The sequence below is a fragment of the Oncorhynchus nerka genome, linkage group LG9a, assembly GCF_034236695.1.
Source record: "Oncorhynchus nerka isolate Pitt River linkage group LG9a, Oner_Uvic_2.0, whole genome shotgun sequence".
Lineage (NCBI taxonomy): Eukaryota > Metazoa > Chordata > Actinopteri > Salmoniformes > Salmonidae > Oncorhynchus > Oncorhynchus nerka.
Window position 1 is genome coordinate 11,209,024 of NC_088404.1, and position 22,500 is coordinate 11,231,523.

General features: G+C 44.8%; 1 protein-coding gene across 2 annotated transcripts in view; it reads left to right on the plus strand.

Annotated features, from left to right (window-relative positions):
• Window positions 1-22,500, plus strand: part of LOC115119787 (filamin-C-like) — a 46,065-nt gene that overhangs the window by 7,582 nt on the left and 15,983 nt on the right. Inside the window, exons 3-24 of one of the 2 annotated variants that reach the window (XM_065022305.1) lie at window positions 3,363-3,460; window positions 5,520-5,676; window positions 6,005-6,201; window positions 6,418-6,580; window positions 6,961-7,161; window positions 7,387-7,521; window positions 9,168-9,305; window positions 12,003-12,129; window positions 12,479-12,615; window positions 12,819-13,012; window positions 13,770-14,027; window positions 14,250-14,373; window positions 14,670-14,830; window positions 14,991-15,372; window positions 16,345-16,607; window positions 17,470-17,748; window positions 18,639-18,957; window positions 20,625-20,798; window positions 20,908-21,070; window positions 21,571-21,731; window positions 21,958-22,125; window positions 22,394-22,500. The exon at window positions 22,394-22,500 is cut by the window's right edge and continues 17 nt beyond it. In XM_065022305.1, the coding sequence (XP_064878377.1) occupies window positions 3,363-3,460; window positions 5,520-5,676; window positions 6,005-6,201; window positions 6,418-6,580; window positions 6,961-7,161; window positions 7,387-7,521; window positions 9,168-9,305; window positions 12,003-12,129; window positions 12,479-12,615; window positions 12,819-13,012; window positions 13,770-14,027; window positions 14,250-14,373; window positions 14,670-14,830; window positions 14,991-15,372; window positions 16,345-16,607; window positions 17,470-17,748; window positions 18,639-18,957; window positions 20,625-20,798; window positions 20,908-21,070; window positions 21,571-21,731; window positions 21,958-22,125; window positions 22,394-22,500 (4,106 nt within the window). The remainder of the gene's footprint in view (window positions 1-3,362; window positions 3,461-5,519; window positions 5,677-6,004; window positions 6,202-6,417; window positions 6,581-6,960; window positions 7,162-7,386; window positions 7,522-9,167; window positions 9,306-12,002; window positions 12,130-12,478; window positions 12,616-12,818; window positions 13,013-13,769; window positions 14,028-14,249; window positions 14,374-14,669; window positions 14,831-14,990; window positions 15,373-16,344; window positions 16,608-17,469; window positions 17,749-18,638; window positions 18,958-20,624; window positions 20,799-20,907; window positions 21,071-21,570; window positions 21,732-21,957; window positions 22,126-22,393) is intronic. The other variant, XM_065022306.1, reaches the window with a different exon arrangement.

Sequence of the window (22,500 nt, forward strand, 5' to 3'; positions counted from 1 at the left end):
AGAGAGATCGACAGACAGAGAGAGATCGACAGACAGAGAGAGAGATCGAAAGAGAGAGAGCTTGACAGGCAGCGAGAGAGAGATCGACAGACAGTGAGAGAGAGAGAGATCGACAGACAGTGAGAGAGAGAGATCGACAGACAGAGAGAGAGAGATCGACAGACAGAGAGAGAGATAGACAGACAGAGAGAGAGAGAAAGAGACAGACAGACAGACAGACAGAGGACGCCCCTGCCAGCTGTCTCTGACTGAGTGAAGGAGCTCTCTCAGGCCCAGAGGTCGTAAGCCTGGCTTTAGTGTTTATAGCCTCCACACACAGCAACGCCAAATTTGGGCACGATTCCTCTTCATCTGCCAAGGGACATGTGCTTAGATGCTTGGGGTTTAAAAACAGCCTGTTCTGTGCTGGAAATGCATGAGGATGAGCTGTGGAGCAGGAGTGCCAAGATTCACAAGGATGACTCGTTGACTTGAAAGCACTCCAATTTGACCAGAGGTTACAGCACACTCTGACCCTCTGACACGAAGCCTTAGAAAGACACCTTTTTTTTGTGTTCTAGAATAGAGAGAGGAGTCTAGAACACTGTGGTTGACTGTTTACATGGCTAGAAATCCTGGGATATGTTACAGCAGCTCTCCGACACCCAGCTAGCTACAGATGGTGTGACCATACAAGGCCATGGTTCTTTATTCAACCCCTAACAGCATTTAGAAAGTTGACAAATCCGTCTCCAGTCCAATCCTTAGTTAGGCTTATGTAGTTAAGTGAAGCATTTCTCTAGACTGACCACTGGTAGGTTTATTTGGAGATAACAGGTGTACAACAAGAAAAGTCATCCAGTCCTTTGTTTGTGACTATTTCTCCTGTATCCCTGACGATAATCTTCTGTGTCCAATTGAAATGTAATAAAGCTCTGAAATATTATATTTTGGGGTGGAGGAGACCAGGCTTAAGTCCAAAGCTGAAATCACCTAGAACTAGAAACACAGAATGTTCTCCTTCTACGGTAGTTCTACTGTCCTAATGCATTCCTTTCAGAAGATCCAACCGTACTCCACCCAAACGTTGGTGATTTTTAAATCATAGTGTTATTGTCGGTGACAGTGAACCACCATGTGATGCATACACACCCATTGTTTCAAGTTGCCATAGTAACGTTACAGTAATATCACACAGCAGCTCCGCGGCGTGTCCGGTAATAACAAGATAATAGACTCGTGTTGAGCGACTGTCAGGAAACTCACTGCACAGCTAACAGCTAATCCACTTTAAGCATTAGCAGCACACGGCAGGTTTAGCACGTAGAAATATAACCACACTCCAGTCAACCTGTCACAGACCCATTGACTTGAATGAGAATGCTCGTTCTAGTAAGTCTATTTCGTTGGGCGTTAGCCTGTCTGCTTTAGCCTTCTGTGTCCGACAGGGAAGTACAAATACGTCTGTTGCTTTCGTTGTTTTGAAATTCGTAGCCCTTCCATCGAAGGCTAGCAATGCACCTATCTATACAAACTGGAGCAGAGCAGCGTGGGTAAATACAGGGTCACATGGTGTGGTAGGGTGTTAGTAGCAGTTAGGAGTAGTAGTAGTAGTAGTAGTAGTAGTAGTAGTAGTAGTTAATAGTAGTAGTAGTAGTAGTAGTAGTAGTAGTAGTAGTAGTTAATAGTAGTAGTAGTAATAGTAGTAGTAGTAGTAGCAGTTAGTAGTAGTAGTAGTTAATAGTAGTAGTAGTAGTAGTAGTAGTAGTAGTTAATAGTAGTAGTAGTAGTAGCAGTTAGTAGTAGTAGTAGTTAATAGTAGTAGTAGTAGTAGTAGTAGTAGTAGTAGTAGTAGTAGTAGTAGTTAATAGTAGTAATAGTAGTAGTTAATAGTAGTAGTAGTAGTAGTAGTAGTTAATAGTAGTAGTAGTAGTAGCAGTTAGTAGTAGTAGTAGTTAATAGTATTAGTAGTAGTAGTAGTTAATAGTAGTAGTAGTAGTAGTTAATAGTAGTAGTAGTAGTAGTAGTAGTAGTAGTAGAAGTAGTTAATAGTAGTAATAGTAGTAGTTAATAGTAGTAGTAGTTAATAGTAGTAGTAGTAGTAGTTAATAGTAGTAGTAGTAGTAGTAGTAGTAGTTAATAGTAGTAGTAGTAGTAGTAGTAATTAATAGTAGTAATAGTAGTAGTTAATAGTAGCAGCAGTAGTAGTAGTAGTTAATAGTAGTAGTAGTAGTAGTAGTTAATAGTAGTAGTAGTAGTAGTAGTTAATAGTAGTAGTAGTAGTAGTTAATAGTAGTAGTAGTAGTAGTAGTTAATAGTAGTAGTAGTAGTAGTAGTAGTTAATAGTAGTAGTAGTAGATAATAGTAGTAGTAGTAGTAGTAGTTAATAGTAGTAGTAGTAGTAGTTAATAGTAGTAGTAGTAGTAGTATTAGTTAATAGTAGTAGTAGTAGTAGTTAATAGTAGTAGTAGTAGTAGTAGTAGTTAATAGTAGTAGTAGTAGTAGTAGTAGTTAGTAGTAGTAGTAGATAATATTAGTAGTAGTAGTAGTAGTTAATAGTAGTAGTAGTAGTAGTAGTAGTTAATAGTAGTAGTAGTTAATAGTAGTAGTGGTTAATAATAGTAGTAGTAGTAGTTAATAGTAGTAGTAGTAGTAGTTAATAGTAGTAGTAGTAGTAGTTAATAGTAGTAGTAGTAGTAGTTAATAGTAGTAGTAGTAGTTAATAGTAGTAGTAGTAGTAGTAGTAGTTAATAGTAGTAGTAGTAGTAGTAGTTAATAGTAGTAGTAGTAGTAGTAGTAGTAGTAGTAGTTAATAGTAGTAGTAGTAGTAGTAGTTAGTAGTAGTAGTAGATAATAGTAGTAGTAGTAGTAGTAGTTAATAGTAGTAGTAGTAGTAGTTAATAGTAGTAGTAGTTAATAGTAGTAGTGGTTAATAATAGTAGTAGTAGTGGTTAATAGTAGTAGTAGTAGTAGTTAATAGTAGTAGTAGTTAATAGTAGTAGTAGTAGTTAATAGTAGTAGTAGTTAATAGTAGTAGTAGTAGTAGTAGTTAATAGTAGTAGTAGTAGTTAATAGTAGGGTAATAGTGATGAAGTTGTTTCTGTGACCAGATGGGACACTGTTATGTTTCTGCAGTCGTAACCCCAATCACATTCTAAAACCCCTATCTCCATACTTTCCCCCTCTCTCCTGTCTCTTCCCTCTCTCCCTCCTTCCCCCCCTCTCCCTCTCTCCTGTCTCTTCCCTCTCTCCCTCTCTCCTCTCTTCCCCCCTCTCCCTCTCTCCTGTCTCTTCCCTCTCTCCCTCCTTCCCCCCCTCTCCCTCACTCCTGTCTCTTCCCCCTCTCCCTCTCTCCCGTCTCTTCCCTCTGTCTCTCCCTGTAGGTCTGTGCCCCGATTGGAAGGCCTGGGACCCTAACCACCCTGTGGAGAATGCCAGAGAGGCCATGCAGCAGGCTGACGACTGGCTGGGCGTGCCCCAGGTAAGACACAATACTCTGGGGTGACAGTTCCAGGGAAAGACCCATGAAGCCACACGTAGTGGAGCCAGTGAATGAGGTTGGGGATAATATACACTGAGAAGCAATGGGTCTTTATACTACAATGTATTTACTTTTGGTTTGTTATTCAGTGAACACTTTAACAAGATGTGTTTGTAAATGATGTGTTTGTTGGAGTGTTTAGATGCACATTCAATACTAAGATGATCAGGTGTAGATTTGTTAGAGTCTCTCAGGTGTAGATTTGTTCGATTCTCTAAGGTGTAGATTTGTTAGAGTCTCTAAGGTGTAGATTTGCTAGAGTCTCTAAGGTGTAGATTTGCTAGATTCTCTAAGGTGTAGATTTGCTAGATTCTCTAAGGTATAGATTTGCTAGAGTCTCTAAGGTGTAGATTTGCTAGTTTCTCTAAGGTATAGATTTGCTAGAGTCTCTAAGGTGTAGATTTGTTAGAGTCTCTAAGGTGTAGATTTGTTAGAGTCTCTAAGGTGTAGATTTGTTAGAGTCTCTAAGGTGTAGATTTGCTAGATTCTCTAAGGTATAGATTTGCTAGAGTCTCTAAGGTGTAGATTTGCTAGTTTCTCTAAGGTGTAGATTTGCTAGATTCTCTAAGGTGTAGATTTGCTAGAGTCTCTAAGGTGTAGATTTGCTAGATTCTCTAAGGTATAGATTTGCTAGTTTCTCTTCTGAAACAGAATCTGTGAGCTGTACTATTTGTGTGAGTGTTTCTCTACTTGTTTATCTGACACAGCGTACATAGTCTGGGTTAAGAAGGACCATTAGTGACATGGCATAGCCTTACGGTGAATATTGAGCAGAGTGTGTGCCATGGATTCCCAGGCCTAGGGGTCTGAATTCTCCACAGGCTGAGGGCTGTACCATGGGCTGTAGATGAGGTGTGGGAGAGGGCTTGGCTCAGGGCTAAATCCCCTGACTGCATGGCTTACTGAGGCCGCAGTCCTGCTGTACCAGGGTTAAATATAGACAGACAGCTTTACACCAGACTGATACTACCAACATGGCAGAAGGAAGAGGAGAGAGACAATTATATAGAATAGATTATAAATACATTATAAATAGTATCTAGGCAATGTGCCTTCACATTGGTATACAGAACAAATAAGTACATGTCTGTCTCCCTGTCTGTCTGTCTCCCTGTCTCCCTCCCTCCATGTCTGTCTCCCTGTCTGTCTGTCTGTCTCCCCGTCGGTCTGTCTGTCTCCCTGCTGTCTCCCTGTCGGCCTGTCTGTCTCCATGTCTGTCTGTCTCCCTGTCGGTCTGTCTGTCTCCCTGCTGTCTCCCTGTCGGCCTGTCTGTCTCCCTGCTTTCTCCCTGACGGTCTGTCTCCCTGCTGTCTCCCTGTCGGTCTGTCTGTCTGTCTGTCTCCCTGTCGGTCTGCCTCCTTGTCTCCCTGTCGGTCTGTCTCCCTGTCGGTCTGTCTCCCTGTCGGTCTGTCTGTCTCCCTGTCTGTCTGTCTCCCTGTCTGTCTGTCTCCCTGTCGGTCGGTCTGTCTGTCTCCCTGTCTGTCGGTCTGTCTCCCTGTCGGTCTGTCTCCCTGTCTGTCTGTCTCCCTCCCTGTCTGTCTGTCTCCCTGTCGGTCTGTCTCCCTGTCGGTCTGTCTCCCTGTCGGTCTGTCTCCCTCCCTGTCTGTCTGTCTCCCTGTCGGTCGGTCTGTCTCCCTGTCGGTCTGTCTCCCTGTCTGTCTGTCTCCCTCCCTGTCTGTCTGTCTCCCTGTCGGTCGGTCTGTCTGTCTCCCTGTCTGTCTGTCGGTCTGTCTCCCTCCCTCCCTGTCTGTCTCCCTGTCTCTGTCGGTCTGTCTCCCTCCCTGTCTGTCTGTCTCCCTGTCTCTGTCGGTCTGTCTCCCTCCCTGTCTGTCTGTCTCCCTCCCTGTCTGTCTGTCTCCCTCCCTGCCTGTCTGTCTCCCTGTCTGTCTGAAAACAGTTGTGCTATGAACTCTGTTCCCCAAGGAGCAAATGGGTTTAAGTCAAGTTAGACAATTGTGGTTGTACAGTATTAACCTTACACCCTCTGCTTGTTGCCTAGGTGATCGCCCCTGAGGAGATTGTCGATCCGGATGTGGATGAACACTCAGTGATGACCTACCTGTCCCAGTTCCCCAAGGCTAAGCTGAAGCCTGGCGCTCCCCTCAAACCTAAAGGCGTTCAGCTGTACCCCAACAAGGCCAAGGCATATGGACCTGGTGGGTGCTCACTGAGATAGAAACCATGAACAGTGTAGTTGAATCAGGACTTGGGTTGAGAAATTCCCGGAAACATTCCCAAAATCCCCATGTTTCTCAGGAATCTCGGTTGCATGATTCCCGGGGAATCAGGAGGCAATATAAGCAGGGAAGGAAACTTCCCTCCAGGATTTCAGAAACATGGCATAGTCTGGGTTAAGAACGGCCAGGCACTTTTACAATGTTTCTGGGGGTATTTGCAACCCATGCAACTGATAAGCATAATTGATTGTTTTCTACACATAGACTCAAACATATCTAACTCGCCATCTCCCTCTCCCTCCCGTAGGTATCGATTCCCACGGAAACATGGTTCTGAAGCCAGCAGTGTTCACAGTGGAGACTCTGCAGGCAGGTCAGGCCGAGGTGCTGGTCTACGTGACCGATCCCGAGGGACACACTGAGGAGGCTACGGTGGTCTTCAACAATGACAAAAACAGGACCTACACTGTCACTTATGTACCCAAGGTTGAGGGTATCCACAAGGTAAACAAATGGCTGCCATCAATATCCCGTGTAGATTTATGTTATGTATTCTTTACGTTACTTTAGTAAAACTGTACATTTACTCTACTTATTTTTTCTTGACTTGATTTCGACTTTACTTGTCTTTATTTTACAATCTACACATCTCATCGTCACAATGTACCACTAGAGCATTGGAAACTCACAGGAACATTTCAACGTTCCCCCCCCCCTCAGGTAAAAGTGCTGTTTGCAGGGCAGGACATTGACAAGAGTCCCTACACAGTGAACGTTGCCAAGGCCATGGGCGATCCCAACAAGGTCCAGGCCAGAGGACCAGGGCTGGAAGCTACCGGCAACGTGGCCAACAAACCCACCTATTTCGACATCTACACCGCAGGTAAGGAGCGGGAAGTCAACCATCTTCAACCCGAACCAACCATCTTCAACCCGATTGGACAAGAAACACAGTAACACTGATCAGATCAGTTTCTGGACAAAACTGGAGACACTAGAGGGAATTCAAACATTTACTGAGGATGCTACAGCAGCCCCTGAGTTATTGACATATTTCTGCTGTAGTGTACAGGGCCTTTACTAGTCCAGTATTAGCAGACCGATATCTGTAGCGCCGGCAACATTTCTTTTACCCCCAAACAACTTCCTGCGGCTATGCATTTACTCCGAGGGCCCACAACAATGTCCATGCATGTTTCCTTGTTTTGATCACATGGTTGATCAACAGCATTTTGATTGGTGTCTTCCTGTTGTCTTGTACAGGTGCTGGTAATGGTGATGTGAGCGTTGTCGTCGTGGACCCTGAGGGGAAGAAAGACACAGTGGAACTGATTTTGGAAAACAAAGGGGACAGTGTTTTCCGTTGCACTTACCGGCCCATGTTGGAGGGCCCCCACACCATCCACATCCTGTTCGCGGGTCAGGAGATCCCCAAGAGCCCCTTCAAAGTTCAAATCGCAGAGGGTGAGTTAGCACTGAGCTAACCAACTGTCACTAACTATCACCAACTGTCACTACAAAAATCACTGTTGTAAAATTGTGTCGTTCCGTTGTCGATCTGTCACTCTCTAGTTCCACAGTCTACAGCTATCTCGATCCCACGGCGGTACTAACAGGTTGTCACGACGACCGAGACCAGTTTAGTGTACTATGTTAAAGTTAAATGAACATCCTGTCTGTGATTTGTAGCTCCTCCCTCTATGGTGGGTCCTCCTCCAGTCCAGATTATCCCCCAGTCCTCCTTCACCTCTCCCGGGGGGGGGAAGGAGCCAGCGGGCGAGAAAGGGGGTGTCCCTACCCCCAAAGCCAAAAAGGGTCGACCAAGTTAGTATGGGCCCTCCAGGTGGACGCCTGCGCCCGTTTTGCCCGCTGATATGCTAGCCGTGCCCCACTGTGCACTATACTCTATGCCATTTGCCCTATGCCTTGCAGGTGCCCTGTTTGCTTCCTGTGACGGGGGCAATGCTATACCATCTGAGTGCCTTGCTTGGGCACCTGCCGCCTCGCCTGTGGCAGCTTGATGTTGGAGACTGATATTTCTAGCCCTATTTTGTAGCAAAGTGAACGTTGTAGTCAGAAACTATCCAGGAAAGATATTTTAGTCTTTGTGAGACAGTGCTTCACAGATTGCATTACGAAAATGCAGTGTCCAATGTTTATCGCTTGCTGTGATTCCTTGATCTTGGGTTAGCATTCATAGGTTTGATTGCTTCAAACTAATGAGCGTAGCCAAGCCCGCAATCAGCGCTTCCGTGAAATGTCATTTTGTCAGTTGATGCCTGGAATCGCCATTCATGTTTTTATGCTGCGACCATTACATGAGTGTGTATTATACGGCGTGACTCTCCTACATTCAGCACTGTGCTGTTCCTCCTCTGCTGCATTGTATTCATAGCTGGCATCCTATGGGAATTGATTGACTGATGATGTTCTGTGTCCTTCAAGAAGGCATTCTTTGCAGCATCTTGTTTGCATATGGCGTTATACCGTATGGGAATGTCTATCAGTCTATCTATCTATCTATCTATCTGTCTGTCTGTCTGTCTGTCTGTCTGTCTGTCTGTCTGTCTGTCTGTCTGTCTGTCTGTCTGTCTGTCTGTCTGTCTGTCTGTCTGTTTGTCTATCTATATATCTATCTGTCTATATATCTATCTGTCTGTCTGTCTGTCTGTCTGTCTGTCTGTCTGTCTGTCTGTCTGTCTGTCTGTCTGTCTGTCTGTCTGTCTGTTTGTCTATCTATATATCTATCTGTCTATCTATCTATATGTCTGTCTGTCTGTCTGTCTGTCTGTCTGTCTGTCTGTCTGTCTGTCTGTCTGTCTGTCTGTCTGTCTGTCTGTCTGTCTGTCTGTCTGTCTGTCTGTCTGTCTATCTATCTATCTGTCTGTCTGTCTGTCTGTCTGTCTGTCTGTCTGTCTGTCTGTCTGTCTGTCTGTCTGTCTGTCTGTCTGTCTGTCTATATATATATCTGTCTATCTATCTATCTATCTATCTATCTATCTATCTATCTATCTATCTATCTATCTATCTATCTATCTATCTATCTATCTATCTATCTATCTATCTATCTATCTATCTATCTATCTATCTATCTATCTATCTATCTATCTATCTATCTGTCTGTCTGTCTGTCTGTCTGTCTGTCTGTCTGTCTGTCTGTCTGTCTGTCTGTCTGTCTGTCTGTCTGTCTGTTCAATTCAATTCAAGGGGCTTTATTGGCATGGGAAACGTGTTAACATTGCCAAAGCAAGTGAGGTAGATAATATACAAAAGTGAAATAAACAATTAAAATTAACAGTAAACATTACACATACAGACATGTCAAAATAATAAAGACTTTACAAATGTCATATTATGTATATATACAGTGTTGTAACAATTTACAATGTACAAATCTATCAATAGGTCCCATACTGTTAGGCCAGTCTATGTTCCACTGTCCTTAACCACGCCTCTCTCTCCCTCTCCAGCCATCAATGCCAATGCGTGTCGTGCCACGGGCCGAGGCCTCCAGCCTAAGGGGGTGAGGGTGAAGGAGGTGGCAGACTTCAAGGTCTTCACCAAGGGAGCCGGCAGCGGAGAGCTCAAAGTCTCTGTGACTGGACCAAGTGAGTCAGCACTCTCCTCTCTCTCTCCTCCCCTCTTCTCTCTATCCTCCCCTCTCTCTCCTCCTTTCTCTCTTCTCTCTCTCCTTCCCTCTCTCCTCCTTTCTCTCTCCTCCTTTCTCTCTTCTCTCTCCTCCCCTCTCTCTCCTCCTTTCTCTCTTCTCTCTCTCCTCCTTTCTCTCTTCTCTCTCTCCTTCCCTCTCTCCTCTTTTCTCTCTTCTCTCTCTCCTTCCCTCTCTCCTCCTTTCTCTCTCCTCCTTTCTCTCTTCTCTCTCTCCTTCCCTCTCTCCTCCTTTCTCTCTTCTCTCTCTCCTCCCCTCTCTCTCCTCCTTTCTCTCTTCTCTCTCTCCTTCTCTCTCTCTCCTTTCTCTCTTCTCTCTTCTCCCCTCTCTCTTCTCCTTTCTCTCTTCTCCCTCTCTCCTCTTCTCTCTCTCCTCCTTTCTCTCTTCTCTCTCTCCTTTCTTTCTCTCTCTCTCTCTCCTCCTCCTCTCTCTCTCTCTCTCCTTCTCTCTCTCCTCCTTTCTCTCTTCTCTCTCTCCTTCCCTCTCTCCTCCTTTCTCTCTTCTCTCTCTCTCCCCTCTCTCTCTCCTTTCTCTCTTCTCTCTCTCCTCCCCTCTCTCTCCTCCTTTCTCTCTTCTCTCTCTCCTTCCCTCTCTCCTCCTTTCTCTCTTCTCTCTCTCCTTCCCTCTTCTCTCTCCTCCTTTCTCTCTTCTCTCTCTCCTCCCCTCTCTCTCCTCCTTTCCCTTCTCTCTCTCCTCCTTTCTCTCCTATCTCTCTCCTTTCCCTCTCTCTCTCCTCCCCTCTCTCTCTCCTTTCTCTCTTCTCCCTCTCCTCCTTTCTCTCTTCTCTCTCTCCTTCCCTCTCTCCTCCTCCTTTCTCTTCTCCTCTCCTCCTTTCTCTCTTCTCTCTCTTCCCTCCTCCTCCTTTCTCTCTTCTCCTTTCTCTCTTCTCCCTCTCTCCTTTTTCTCTCCTCCTATCTCTCCTCCTTTCTCTCTTCTCTCTCTCTTCTTTCTTTCTCTCCTCCCTCTCTTCTCCTTTCTCTCTTCTCCCTCTCCTCCTTTCTCTCTCTCCTCCTATCTCTCCTCCTTTCTCTCTTCTCTCTCTCCTTCTTTCTTTCTCTCCTCCCCTCTCTCTTCTCCTTTCTCTCTTCTCCCTCTCCTCCTTTCTCTCTCTCCTCCTATCTCTCCTCCTTTCTCTCTTCTCTCTCTCCTTCTTTCTTTCTCTCTCCTCCTTCTCTCTTCTCTCTCTCCTCTCTTTCTCTCTTCTCCTTTCTCTCTCCTCCTTTCTCTCTCCTCCTCTCTCTCTCTCCTCCTTTCTCTCTTCTCTCCTCCTTTCTCTCTCTCTCTCCCTTTCTCTCTCTCCTCCTTTCTTTCTTCTCTCTCTCTCCTCCTTTCTCTCTCTCCTCCTTTCTCTCTTCTCTCTCCTCCTTTCTCTCTTCTCTCTCCTCCTATCTCTCTCCTTTCTCTCTTCTCTCTCCTCCTTTCTCTCTTCTCTCTCCTCCTATCTCTCCTCCTTTCTCTCTTCTCTCTCCTCCTTTCTCTCTCTCCTCCTTTCTCTCTTCTCTCTCCTCCTTTCTCTCTTCTCTCTCTCCTCCCCTCTCTCTTCTCCTTTCTCTCTTCTCCCTCTCCTCCTTTCTCTCTCTCCTCCTATCTCTCCTCCTTTCTCTCTTCTCTCTCCTCCTTTCTTTCTCTCCTCTCCTCCTCTCTTCTCCTTTCTCTCTTCTCCCTCTCCTCCTTTCTCTCTCTCCTCCTATCTCTCCTCCTTTCTCTCTTCTCTCTCTCCTTCTTTCTTTCTCTCCTCCCCTCTCTCTTTTCCTTTCTCTCTTCTCCCTCTCCTCCTTTCTCTCTCTCCTCCTATCTCTCCTCCTTTCTCTCTTCTCTCTCTCCTTCTTTCTTTCTCTCTCCTCCTTTCTCTCTTCTCTCTCTCCTTCTCTCTCTCCTCCTTTCTCTCTTCTCTCTCTCCTCCCCTCTCTCTTCTCCTTTCTCTCTTCTCCCTCTCCTCCTTTCTCTCTCTCCTCCTTTCTCTCTTCTCTCTCTCCTCCTTTCTCTCTCCTCCTTTCTCTCTTCTCTCTCTCCTCCTATCTCTCCTCCTTTCTCTCTTCTCTCTCCTCCTTTCTCTCTCTCCTCCTTTCTCTCTTCTCTCTCTCCTCCTATCTCTCCTCCTTTCTCTCTTCTCTCTCCTCCTTTCTCTCTTCTCCCTCTCCTCCTTTCTCTCTCTCCTCCTATCTCTCCTCCTTTCTCTCTTCTCTCTCTCCTCCCCTCTCTCTTCTCCCTCTCCTCCTTTCTCTCTCTCCTCCTATCTCTCCTCCTTTCTCTCTCTCCTCCTATCTCTCCTCCTTTCTCTCTTCTCTCTCTCCTCCTTTCTCCTTTACTATTTTATTATCCTCAATCATCTCTCTCTGGGAACTCTCTCTCCTCCCCTCTCTCTCCTCCTTTCTCTCTTCTCTCTCTCCTCCTTTCTCTCTTCTCTCTCTCCTCCTTTCTCTCTTCTCTCTCCTCCTTTCTCTCTTCTCTCTCTGGGAACTCTCTCTTCATACAACTTGCTGATCTTCTCTTTAATCTTTCAATGTAATACTTTGACTTCCTCTTTGTTTGTTCCCTCTATAGTTTATTGGGTCGTGGATTTGTGATGTGCATCAGAGGCTGTATCAGAGACTACAACAAGGTCCTGTTATGAATCATACTGTGTTTGTCCTCTCAGGTGGAGCAGAGACACCAGTGAAAGTTAAGGATATTGGTGATGGTGTCTATGAGTGTGAATATCTCCCTGTCCAGACTGGTAAATACACAGTTAACATCACCTGGGGAGGACAACTCATCCCACGCAGGTGAGCATTATACTATCCACCAACCAGCCCCTGACTCAGTTTAACACAGCCCCTGACTCAGTTTAACACAGACCCTGACTCAGTTTAACACAGACCCTGACTCAGTTTAACACAGACCCTGACTCAGTTTAACACAGACCCTGACTCAGTTTAACACAGCCCCTGACTCAGTTTAACACAGCCCCTGACTCAGTTTAACACAGACAAATTCATAGAAAACTACTTAGGATTTTTGGTAGTTTTTACTTACCTTAGCACTGATCTGGAATCAGGGTAAGACTATTTGCTAAATGTAAGTGTATACTACGGTTTTTATCTTGAATAAAAGTTGTGTCTGTGTCTCCCTCAGTCCCTTCGAGGTGGAGGTGAGTGAGGAGGTTGGCCCTCAGAAGGTGAGAGCTTGGGGCCCCGGGCTGCTGACCGGCCAGGTGGGCAAGTCAGCTGACTTCGTGGTCGAGGCCATCGGCACCGAAGTAGGAACTCTGGGTAAGTCAGGACATGAGGGCCCCGGGGCATTGTGGGTAATGTAGTTGAACCAGTATAGTAATGGATTAGGTACACTGCTTCTTCGCTGAAGACACCAGTTCAGTTGGTATTCTTACAGGTGAACAAGGGGACATTAACTGGGTGCCTCTTGACTGATTAGGAGACTAAAGTCTAAAGTTATTCATACGCCCTCCTCTCTCTAGGTTTCTCCATCGAGGGTCCGTCCCAGGCTAAGATAGAATGTGACGATAAGGGTGACGGCTCCTGCGATGTCCGCTATTGGCCCACTGAGCCAGGTGACTACGCCGTCCATGTCATCTGTGATGACGAAGACATCAAGGACAGCCCCTTCATGGCCCACATCCTGCCTGCAGCCAATGACTGCTTCCCTGAGAAGGTTAGCTCCACCCACCACTCCAGCTAGCTCCACCCTTACAGGAGTAGTAGTCTTTATAAAACACGAAAACACACTGATGTGCACACACATAAACACACACATAAACACACACAAAAACACAAACTAACACATAAACAAACAAATAAACAAACACATAAACAAACAAACTAACTAACGCATAAACAAACTAACTAACTAACGCATAAACAAATACAAAACAAACTAACTAACTAACGCATAAACAAATACAAACAAACTAACTAACTAACTAACGCATAAACAAATACAAACAAACAAACAAACTAACTAACGCATAAACAAATACAAACAAACAAACTAACTAACTAACGCATAAACAAATAACAAACAAACAAACAAACTAACTAACTAACGCATAAACAAATACAAACAAACTAACTAACTAACTAACGCATAAACAAATACAAACAAACTAACAAACTAACTAACGCATAAACAAATACAAACAAACAAACTAACTAACTAACGCATAAACAAATACAAACAAACTAACTAACTAACTAACGCATAAACAAATACAAACAAACAAACAAACTAACTAACGCATAAACAAATACAAACAAACTAACTAACTAACTAACGCATAAACAAATACAAACAAACAAACTAACTAACTAACGCATAAACAAATACAAACAAACTAACTAACTAACGCATAAACAAACAAATAAACTAACACATACATATAAATACATAATAAAATATGTCTCCTCTGCAGGTGAAAGCTTTCGGTCCAGGTCTGGCGCCCACTGGGGTCATTGTAAACAAACCGGCAGAGTTCACCATCGATGCCCGCGAGGCTGGCAACGGCCACCTCAAGATCTACGCCCAGGATACAGAGGGTGTCACCATCGACATTAAGATCACTGACAAGGGAGACGGCACCTTCCTGTGTGTGTACGTCCCCACCAAGCCCATCAAACACACCATCATCATCACCTGGGGAGACGTCAACGTGCCCAACAGTCCCTTCAGGGTGAGTAGGACCGACCCACTGGGGTTGGAACCCAGATCTCCTGTGCATTACCAGACTTCATTAGCCTGCTGAGTTAAAAGGCATTATTAGGTCAGGGACGGGGAGTCTTCAGGTCTCAGACAGACGAGGCAGTTACGTAAACTAAGCCACTCCACTAGAAACGGATAAGACTACTTTAGGCAGCAACCATAGTGCTGTGTGTCAAGTACTGTGTCTGTGTAGGTGATTGTTGGAGAGGGCTGCCACCCAGCCAAGGTCAAGGTGTATGGTCCAGGAGTGGAGAAGACAGGACTCAAGGCCAACGAGCCCACCTACTTCACTGTGGACTGTGCCGAGGCTGGACAAGGTACGTGTGTCTGAATAGGAAATACTACTCAAAATGTTCTTCCGCTTGTTCCTGTAGAAGAACCCTGTAGGGTTTCCAGGTAGAACCTTTTCACCCTGTTAGAACCCAATTAAAACCATTTATTCCACAGAGAAGGCAGTTTACCATTGTCTTGCACTTGTTCTTGCTAATACCAACCTAACTTTAGTGCCTGCAGCTGTAGAAGATCAGAAATGTATGGCTGCTACGGCTACAGTAGTATGAGATTTCTTCATATATAGATATGAAATGAAAGTTGATCCATTGACCTCCCACAGGAGACATTAGCATTGGGATCAAGTGTGCTCCAGGAGTGGTGGGCCCAGCCGAGGCTGACATCGACTTTGACATCATCAAGAACGACAATGACACCTTCACTGTCAAGTACACTCCGCCCGGCGCAGGGAAATACACCATCATGGTGCTGTTCGCTGAGCAGGTAAAACTACATTACCCAGAATCCTTCAGTCGAAGGGTTACTGTTACTATGTGGCTTAGCATCACAGCTATAATAATGGCACAGGAAGTTAGATCTGTGTTCGAGTTTTTGTTAAAAAAAAGTGTACAGCTACAAAACTATTCCCATATTTGTTTTCCAGGAAATCCCCATCAGTCCATTCAGAATTAAGGTTGATCCTTCCCATGATGCTGGCAAAGTGAGGGCTGAGGGCCCAGGACTCAACAAGACAGGCGTGGAGGTGGGTACTCCGACCCACTTCACCATCTTTACCAAGGGAGCAGGCAAGGCCAAGCCTGAGGTCCAGTTCACAGCAGCAGGCCTGAAGGGGGAAGCTGTGAGGGACTTTGAGATCATCGACAACCATGACTACTCCTACACCGTCAAGTACACCGCCGTTCAACAGGGCCAGATGACCATCTCCGTCACCCACGGAGGGGACCCCATTCCCAAGAGCCCCTTCAATATTACTGTGGCTCCTCCTATAGATCTGGGAAAGGTCAAGGTGACAGGACTCGACACCAGTAAGTTCTCAACTTTGTACACAATATAAACTAAGGTGGAAGGGGCCCACTTCTTGTATTCAGCTCTGCTTTGGTTGAAGGGGCCCACTTCTTGTATTCAGCTCTGCTTTGGTTGAAGGGGCCCACTTCTTATATTCAGCTCTGCTTTGGTTGAAGGGGCCCACTTCTTGTATTCAGCTCTGCTTTGGTTGAAGGGGCCCACTTCTTGTATTCAGCTCTGCTTTGGTTGAAGGGGCCCACTTCTTGTATTCAGCTCTGCTTTGGTTGAAGGGGCCCACTTCTTGTATTCAGCTCTGCTTTGGTTGAAGGGGCCCACTTCTTGTATTCAGCTCTGCTTTGGTTGAAGGGGCCCACTTCTTATATTCAGCTCTGCTTTGGTTGAAGGGGCCCACTTCTTGTATTCAGCTCTGCTTTGGTTGAAGGGGCCCACTTCTTATATTCAGCTCTGCTTTGGTTGAAGGGCCCACTTCTTGTATTCAGCTCTGCTTTGGTTGAAGGGGCCCACTTCTTGTATTCAGCTCTGCTTTGGTTGAAGGGGCCCACTTCTTGTATTCAGCTCTGCTTTGGTTGAAGGGACCCACTTCTTATATTCAGCTCTGCTTTGGTTGAAGGGGCCCACTTCTTGTATTCAGCTCTGCTTTGGTTGAAGGGGCCCACTTCTTGTATTCAGCTCTGCTTTGGTTGAAGGGGCCCACTTCTTGTATTCAGCTCTGCTTTGGTTGAAGGGGCCCACTTCTTGTATTCAGCTCTGCTTTGGTTGAAGGGGCCCACTTCTTGTATTCAGCTCTGCTTTGGTTCTCTTCGCATCAATGACTGCCTGGAGGAGTCAATTGTAAATATTGAATCAAAATTGTGCTGTGACATGTACAGAGGAGTACATTTTTGATTGTCTTGTCTGAGACTGGACAGCTGTAAACGTGTTTTATGGTTGGAGGTTGATTTACATGTGACCGTGTGGTGGTTGTCTTATAGAAGTAGAGGTGGGCAAGGACCAGGAGTTCTCCATCAACACCAAGGGAGCTGGTGGGCAGGGCGAGGTAGCCGTCAAGATGACCTCACCCTCCGGCCGACCAATCCCCTGCAAGCTGGAGTCAGACGCGGCCAATGGCGCCCACTCTGTGAAGTATATCCCCCCAGAGGAGGGGCCTTACAAGGTGGACGTCAGCTACGATGGGAACCCTGTCCCTGGATCCCCCTTCGCAGTGGAGGGAGTGATGCCTGCCGACCCTTCAAAGGTCAAAGATTCAATCATCACTATCACTTTTTGCTTAAGTGGGTTACACTTCATTTGAAGGATGCCTACATAAGAACTTAATGAAACGTTCATAACCCGTTCATAACCCGTTCATAACACAGTCATAACCCGTTCATAACCCGTTCATAACACAGTCATAACACAGTCATAACCCGTTCATAACACAGTCATAACACAGTCATAACCCGTTCATAATACAGTCATAACCTGTTCATAACACAGTCATAACCCGTTCATAACCCGTTCATAACACAGTCATAACCCGTTCATAACACAGTCATAACCCGTTCATAACCCGTTCATAACACAGTCATAACCCGTTCATAACACAGTCATAACCCGTTCATAACCAGTCATAACCCGTTCATAACCCGTTCATAACACAGTCATAACACAGTCATAACCCGTTCATAACACAGTCATAACCCGTTCATAACCCGTTCATAACACAGTCATAACCCGTTCATAACTCGTTCATAACACAGTCATAACACAGTCATAACCCGTTCATAACACAGTCATAACCCATTCAAAACCCGTTCATAACACAGTCATAACCCGTTCATAACACAGTCATAACCCGTTCATAACCCGTTCATAACACAGTCATAACACAGTCATAACCCATTCAAAACCCGTTCATAACACAGTCATAACGCGTTCATAACCCGTTCATAACACAGTCATAATCCGTTCATAACCTGTTCATAACACAGTCATAACCCGTTCATAACCCGTTCATAACCCAGTCATAAGCAGTACATGAGCCTACATGCAGTACAACCAGACGGCTGTACTGAAGCGTAGCAGTCCAGCGGTTCTGACATTCCTCCCTCCCTCAGGTGCGCGCTTATGGCCCAGGCCTGAAGGGAGGCATTGTGGGTAAACCAGCTCCATTCGCCATCGACACCAAAGGAGCGGGCGCCGGTGGGCTGGGCCTGACGGTGGAAGGGCCGTGCGAGGCTAAGATTGAGTGCCAGGACAACGGAGACGGAACCTGCTCAGTTTTCTACTTGCCCACTGAGGCTGGAGAGTACGCCATCAACATCCTATTTGGAGAGCAGCACATCCCTGGGTCTCCCTTCAAGGCAGCTGTGAAGCCATGTCTCGACCCCAGCAAGGTACACCTCCTATATGCCTAGTTGTTGATTTATTGATAGGCCTGTTATTGATAGTTGTTGATTTATTGATAGGCCTGTTATTGATAGTTGTTGATTTATTGATAGGCCTGTTATTGATAGTTGTTGATTTATTGATAGGCCTGTTATTGATAGTTGTTGATTTATTGATAGGCCTGTTATTGATAGTTGTTGATTTATTGATAGGCCTGTTATTGATAGTTGTTGATTTATTGATAGGCCTGTTATTGATAGTTGTTGATTTATTGATAGGCCTGTTATTGATAGTTGTTGATTTATTGATAGGCCTGTTATTGATAGTTGTTGATTTATTGATAGGCCTGTTTGTTGTGTATGATTTACAGATACACTGTCCCGTGTATTTAGGATCATTATATGCTTTATATGTTAAGTATTGTATAAGTATTGTAGTATAAGTATTGTAGGACATCAAATTTGACATAGTATGTGTGTTTCTGAGTAATTTTAATTTTACCTTTATTTTACTTAGGCAAGTCAGTTAAGAACAAATTCTTATTTTCAATGACGGCCTAGGAACAGTGGGTTAACTGCCTGTTCAGGGGCAGAACGACAGATTTGTACCTTGTCAGCTCGGGGATTCGAACTTGCAACCTTTCGGTTATTGGCCATATTGGCCATATACCACACCTCCTCGGGTCTTATTGCTTAAAGAACTCTTCCAATAGGAAGAAAGCCTTTATAACAGCGCCTCTCCTTGGAAAGCGGTGTAAACAGATGTCAAATGTCTGTTAAACCACTAGGCTACCCTGTTCAAATAAACCTTAACTTAAACCTAAACCTGAACCTAAACCCGGACATAAACCTAAGCCTGAACCTAACAGCTAAACCTAAACCTAAACCTAACCCTACAGGTAACAGCCAGTGGGCCCGGCCTGGAGAAGGCCAAGGCAGGGGAACCAGCCTACTTCACAGTGGACTGCACCAGCGCTGGAGAGGCTGAACTCACCATTGAGATCGTCTCTGAGTCCGGGGCTCAGGCCGAGGTCCACATCCAGAAGACTGCAGATGGGACCTTCTCTGTCACTTACATCCCACCCTTCCACGGAACACACACCATTACCATCAAGTACGGGGGTCATGTTGTACCCAAGTTCCCCACGGTCATCCAGGTGGAGCCGGCTGTGGACACCAGCGGTGTGCAGGTCTATGGACCAGGGGTGGAACCCAGAGGTAAGGAGGGGGAGTAGGATGGAGTGGTTCTTCTGTTGATGCATATTACAGTAGTCTATATCAAAGACTACCATAGCTATAGCTAAAGCATAATGCTACTACAGATAAAGACTACTATAGCTATAGCTAAAGCATAATGCTACTACAGATAAAGACTACTATAGCTATAGCTAAAGCATAATGCTACTACAGATAAAGACTACTATAGCTATAGCTAAAGCATAATGCTAGACAGATAAAGACTACTATAGCTAAAGCTTAATGCTACTATAGATAAAGACTACTATAGCTATAGCTAAAGCTTAATGCTACTACAGATAAAGACTACTATAGCTAAAGCATAATGCTACTATAGATAACGACTACTATAGCTATAGCTAAAGCATAATGCTACTATAGATAAAGACTACTATAGCTATAGCTAAAGCTTAATGCTACTACAGATAAAGACTACTATAGCTAAAGCATAATGCTACTATAGATAAAGACTACTATAGCTAAAGCTTAATGCTACTATAGATAAAGACTACTATAGCTAAAGCTAAAGCATAATGCTACTATAGATAAAGACTACTATAGCTAAAGCTTAATGCTACTATAGATAAAGACTACTATAGCTATAGATAAAGCATAATGCTACTATAGATAAAGACTACTATAGCTATAGCATAATGCTACTATAGATAAAGACTACTATAGCTATAGCTAAAGCATAATGCTACTATAGATAAAGACTACTATAGCTATAGCATAATACTACTATAGATAAAGACTACTATAGCTATAGTTAAAGTATAATGCTACTACAGATAAAGACTACTATACCAGGGGTATTTAACCGGGGGTCCCCGGGAAATATATAAAGCATTTATTTTATTTTATGAATATCGCTAGCAACAACAGAATAAACACATCTTCTAATGATGTCAACTTTATTTCTCAACTCAATTACACTCACTGGAGTATCTGACATGGGCTTTGAATGGGCTACCACTCAATAGACTACCACTCAATAGGCTACCAGTGGATAGGCTACCAGTCAATAGGCTACCAGTCAATAGGCTACCAGTCAATAGGCTACATAGACTACCAGTCAATAGGCTACCAGTCAATAGACTTCCAGTCAATAGACTACCAGTCAATAGGCTACCAGTCAATAGACTACCAGTCAATAGACTACCAGTCAATAGGCTACCAGTGTGGCAGTGTTGCTGGTAAGGTTTCTCAACTTGGACATACATTTTTGCCAACACATGACTAACCTTCGTTTAACCAGCTAAACAGCTGGTTACTATAGCTAAAGGCTAAGGTTACTATAGCTAAAGGCTAAGGTTACTATAGCTAAAGGCCAAGGTTACTATAGCTAAAGGCCAAGGTTACTATAGCTAAAGGCTAAGGTTACTATAGCTAAAGGCTAAGGTTACTATAGCTAAAGGCTATGGTTATTATAGCTAAAGGCCAAGGTTACTATAGCTAAAGGCTAAGGTTACTATAGGTAGAGGCTAAGGTTACTATAGCTAAAGGCCAAGGTTACTATAGCTTACTGGTAAAGGCTACTATTGCCAAGACCATTATAGCTAAGGTTACTATAATTCACTTGCAAAGGCTACTACATGCTAACAATTACAGTAGCTAACCATTCTCCCTACGGTCATCCATGTTTATAGGAGTCCTCAAGGAGGTCACCACCCACTTCATCGTGGACGCCCGTAAAACGACCAAGATTGGCGGTGACCACGTGAAAGCACGCATCATCAACCCTTCAGGCGCCAACACAGACGCCTACATCACAGACAAGGGAGACGGAACCTACAGAGTGGAGTATACCGCCTTCGAGGACGGTAAGAAAAAGAGGAAGACCTGAACTGTTAGCCTCCTTGTTGTTATTTTATTTATTTATTAAGAGCAGACAATGAGAGATACTGAAATCTTCTCTGTGGTCTGTTCCAGGTATGCACCTGCTGGAGGTGTTGTACGATGACGTGGCGGTCCCTAAGAGTCCGTTCAGGGTGTCTGTGGTGGAGGGCTGTGACCCCACCCGGGTCAGGGCCTACGGGCCAGGCCTGGAGGGAGGACTTATCAACAAAGCCAACTGCTTCACCGTCGAGACCAGGTATAATACGACACAATGGGACCGCAGCCCTTATCATTCACAAATCCAATAGAAAACCATTTAAATGGTGTACTTGTTGTTTGTGCTCATGATCGTCGTCTTCATTTGTTGTGGTTTTACTTCAGTTTTAAATCAGTGCACTGATTGTTATTCGCCTGCTAAATTACTAAAATGAAAAAATAATTATAAACCGGGTGGTTCGAGCCCTGAATCCTGATTGTCTGACAGCCGTGGTATATTATATCTTATCTATTTTTACTACTCTAATTACATCGGTAACCAGTTTATAATCTCAATAAGGCACCTCGGTGGTTCGTGGTATATGGACAATATACCACCTTAGCCATGGTATATTGGTCATATACCACACCTCCTCGGGTCTTATTGCTTAAAGAACTCTTCCAATAGGAAGAAAGCCTTTATAACAGCGCCTCTCCTTGGAAAGCGGTGTAAACAGATGTCAAACGTCTGTTAAAGTGGGTGATGTGTGTGTTCTCTAGGGGTGCTGGTACTGGAGGCCTGGGCCTGACCATTGAGGGAGCCTCCGAGGCTAAGATGACCTGTAAAGACAACAAAGATGGCAGCTGCAGCGTGGAGTACGTACCCTTCACACCTGGAGAGTACGACGTCAACATCAACTTCGGAGGACACCCCATTCCAGGTAATGTGTCATACACACACACACACACACACACACACACACACACAGCCTAGATGTTACAGAGGTGGGCCAGCAATCAGAGGGTCACCTGTTTGAATCCCAGGACTGATTGGAAAACATTCTGTTTGGGGATTGAGTTGGCCACCCGGAAGCAGAATCCTAATGGTACATCTGTCCTGCCACTGTAAACACTGACCATACGTTGTCTCTGTCTGTGTGCCTGCAGGCAGTCCGTTCCGGGTGCCAGTGAAGGATGTGGTGGACCCTAGTAAGGTGAAGTGTTCAGGTCCAGGGCTGGGGGATGGAGTCAGAGCCCACGTACCTCAGGCCTTTACAGTGGACGCTACCCAGGCTGGAAAGGCAAAGGTGGAAGTACAGCTAACAGGACCATCAGGTGAGAGGAGAGAAACACACTCACACACACACACACACACACACACACACACACACACACACACACACACAATCATACAAGCTCACACAAACAGACATAAGCACACTTACATATTTGCATACACACACACACACACACACACACACACACACACACACACACACACACACACACACACACACACACTTACATATTTGCATACACACACACACACACACACACACACACACACACACACACTGATCTGAATGTAATTTGTTGTCCATAGGTTCTGCTGAGCCTGTTGCTGTGAAGAACAACGGTGATGGTACACATACGGTCAACTACACCCCAGCTCAGGACGGCCCTTACACTGTGTCTGTCAAATACGGAGAC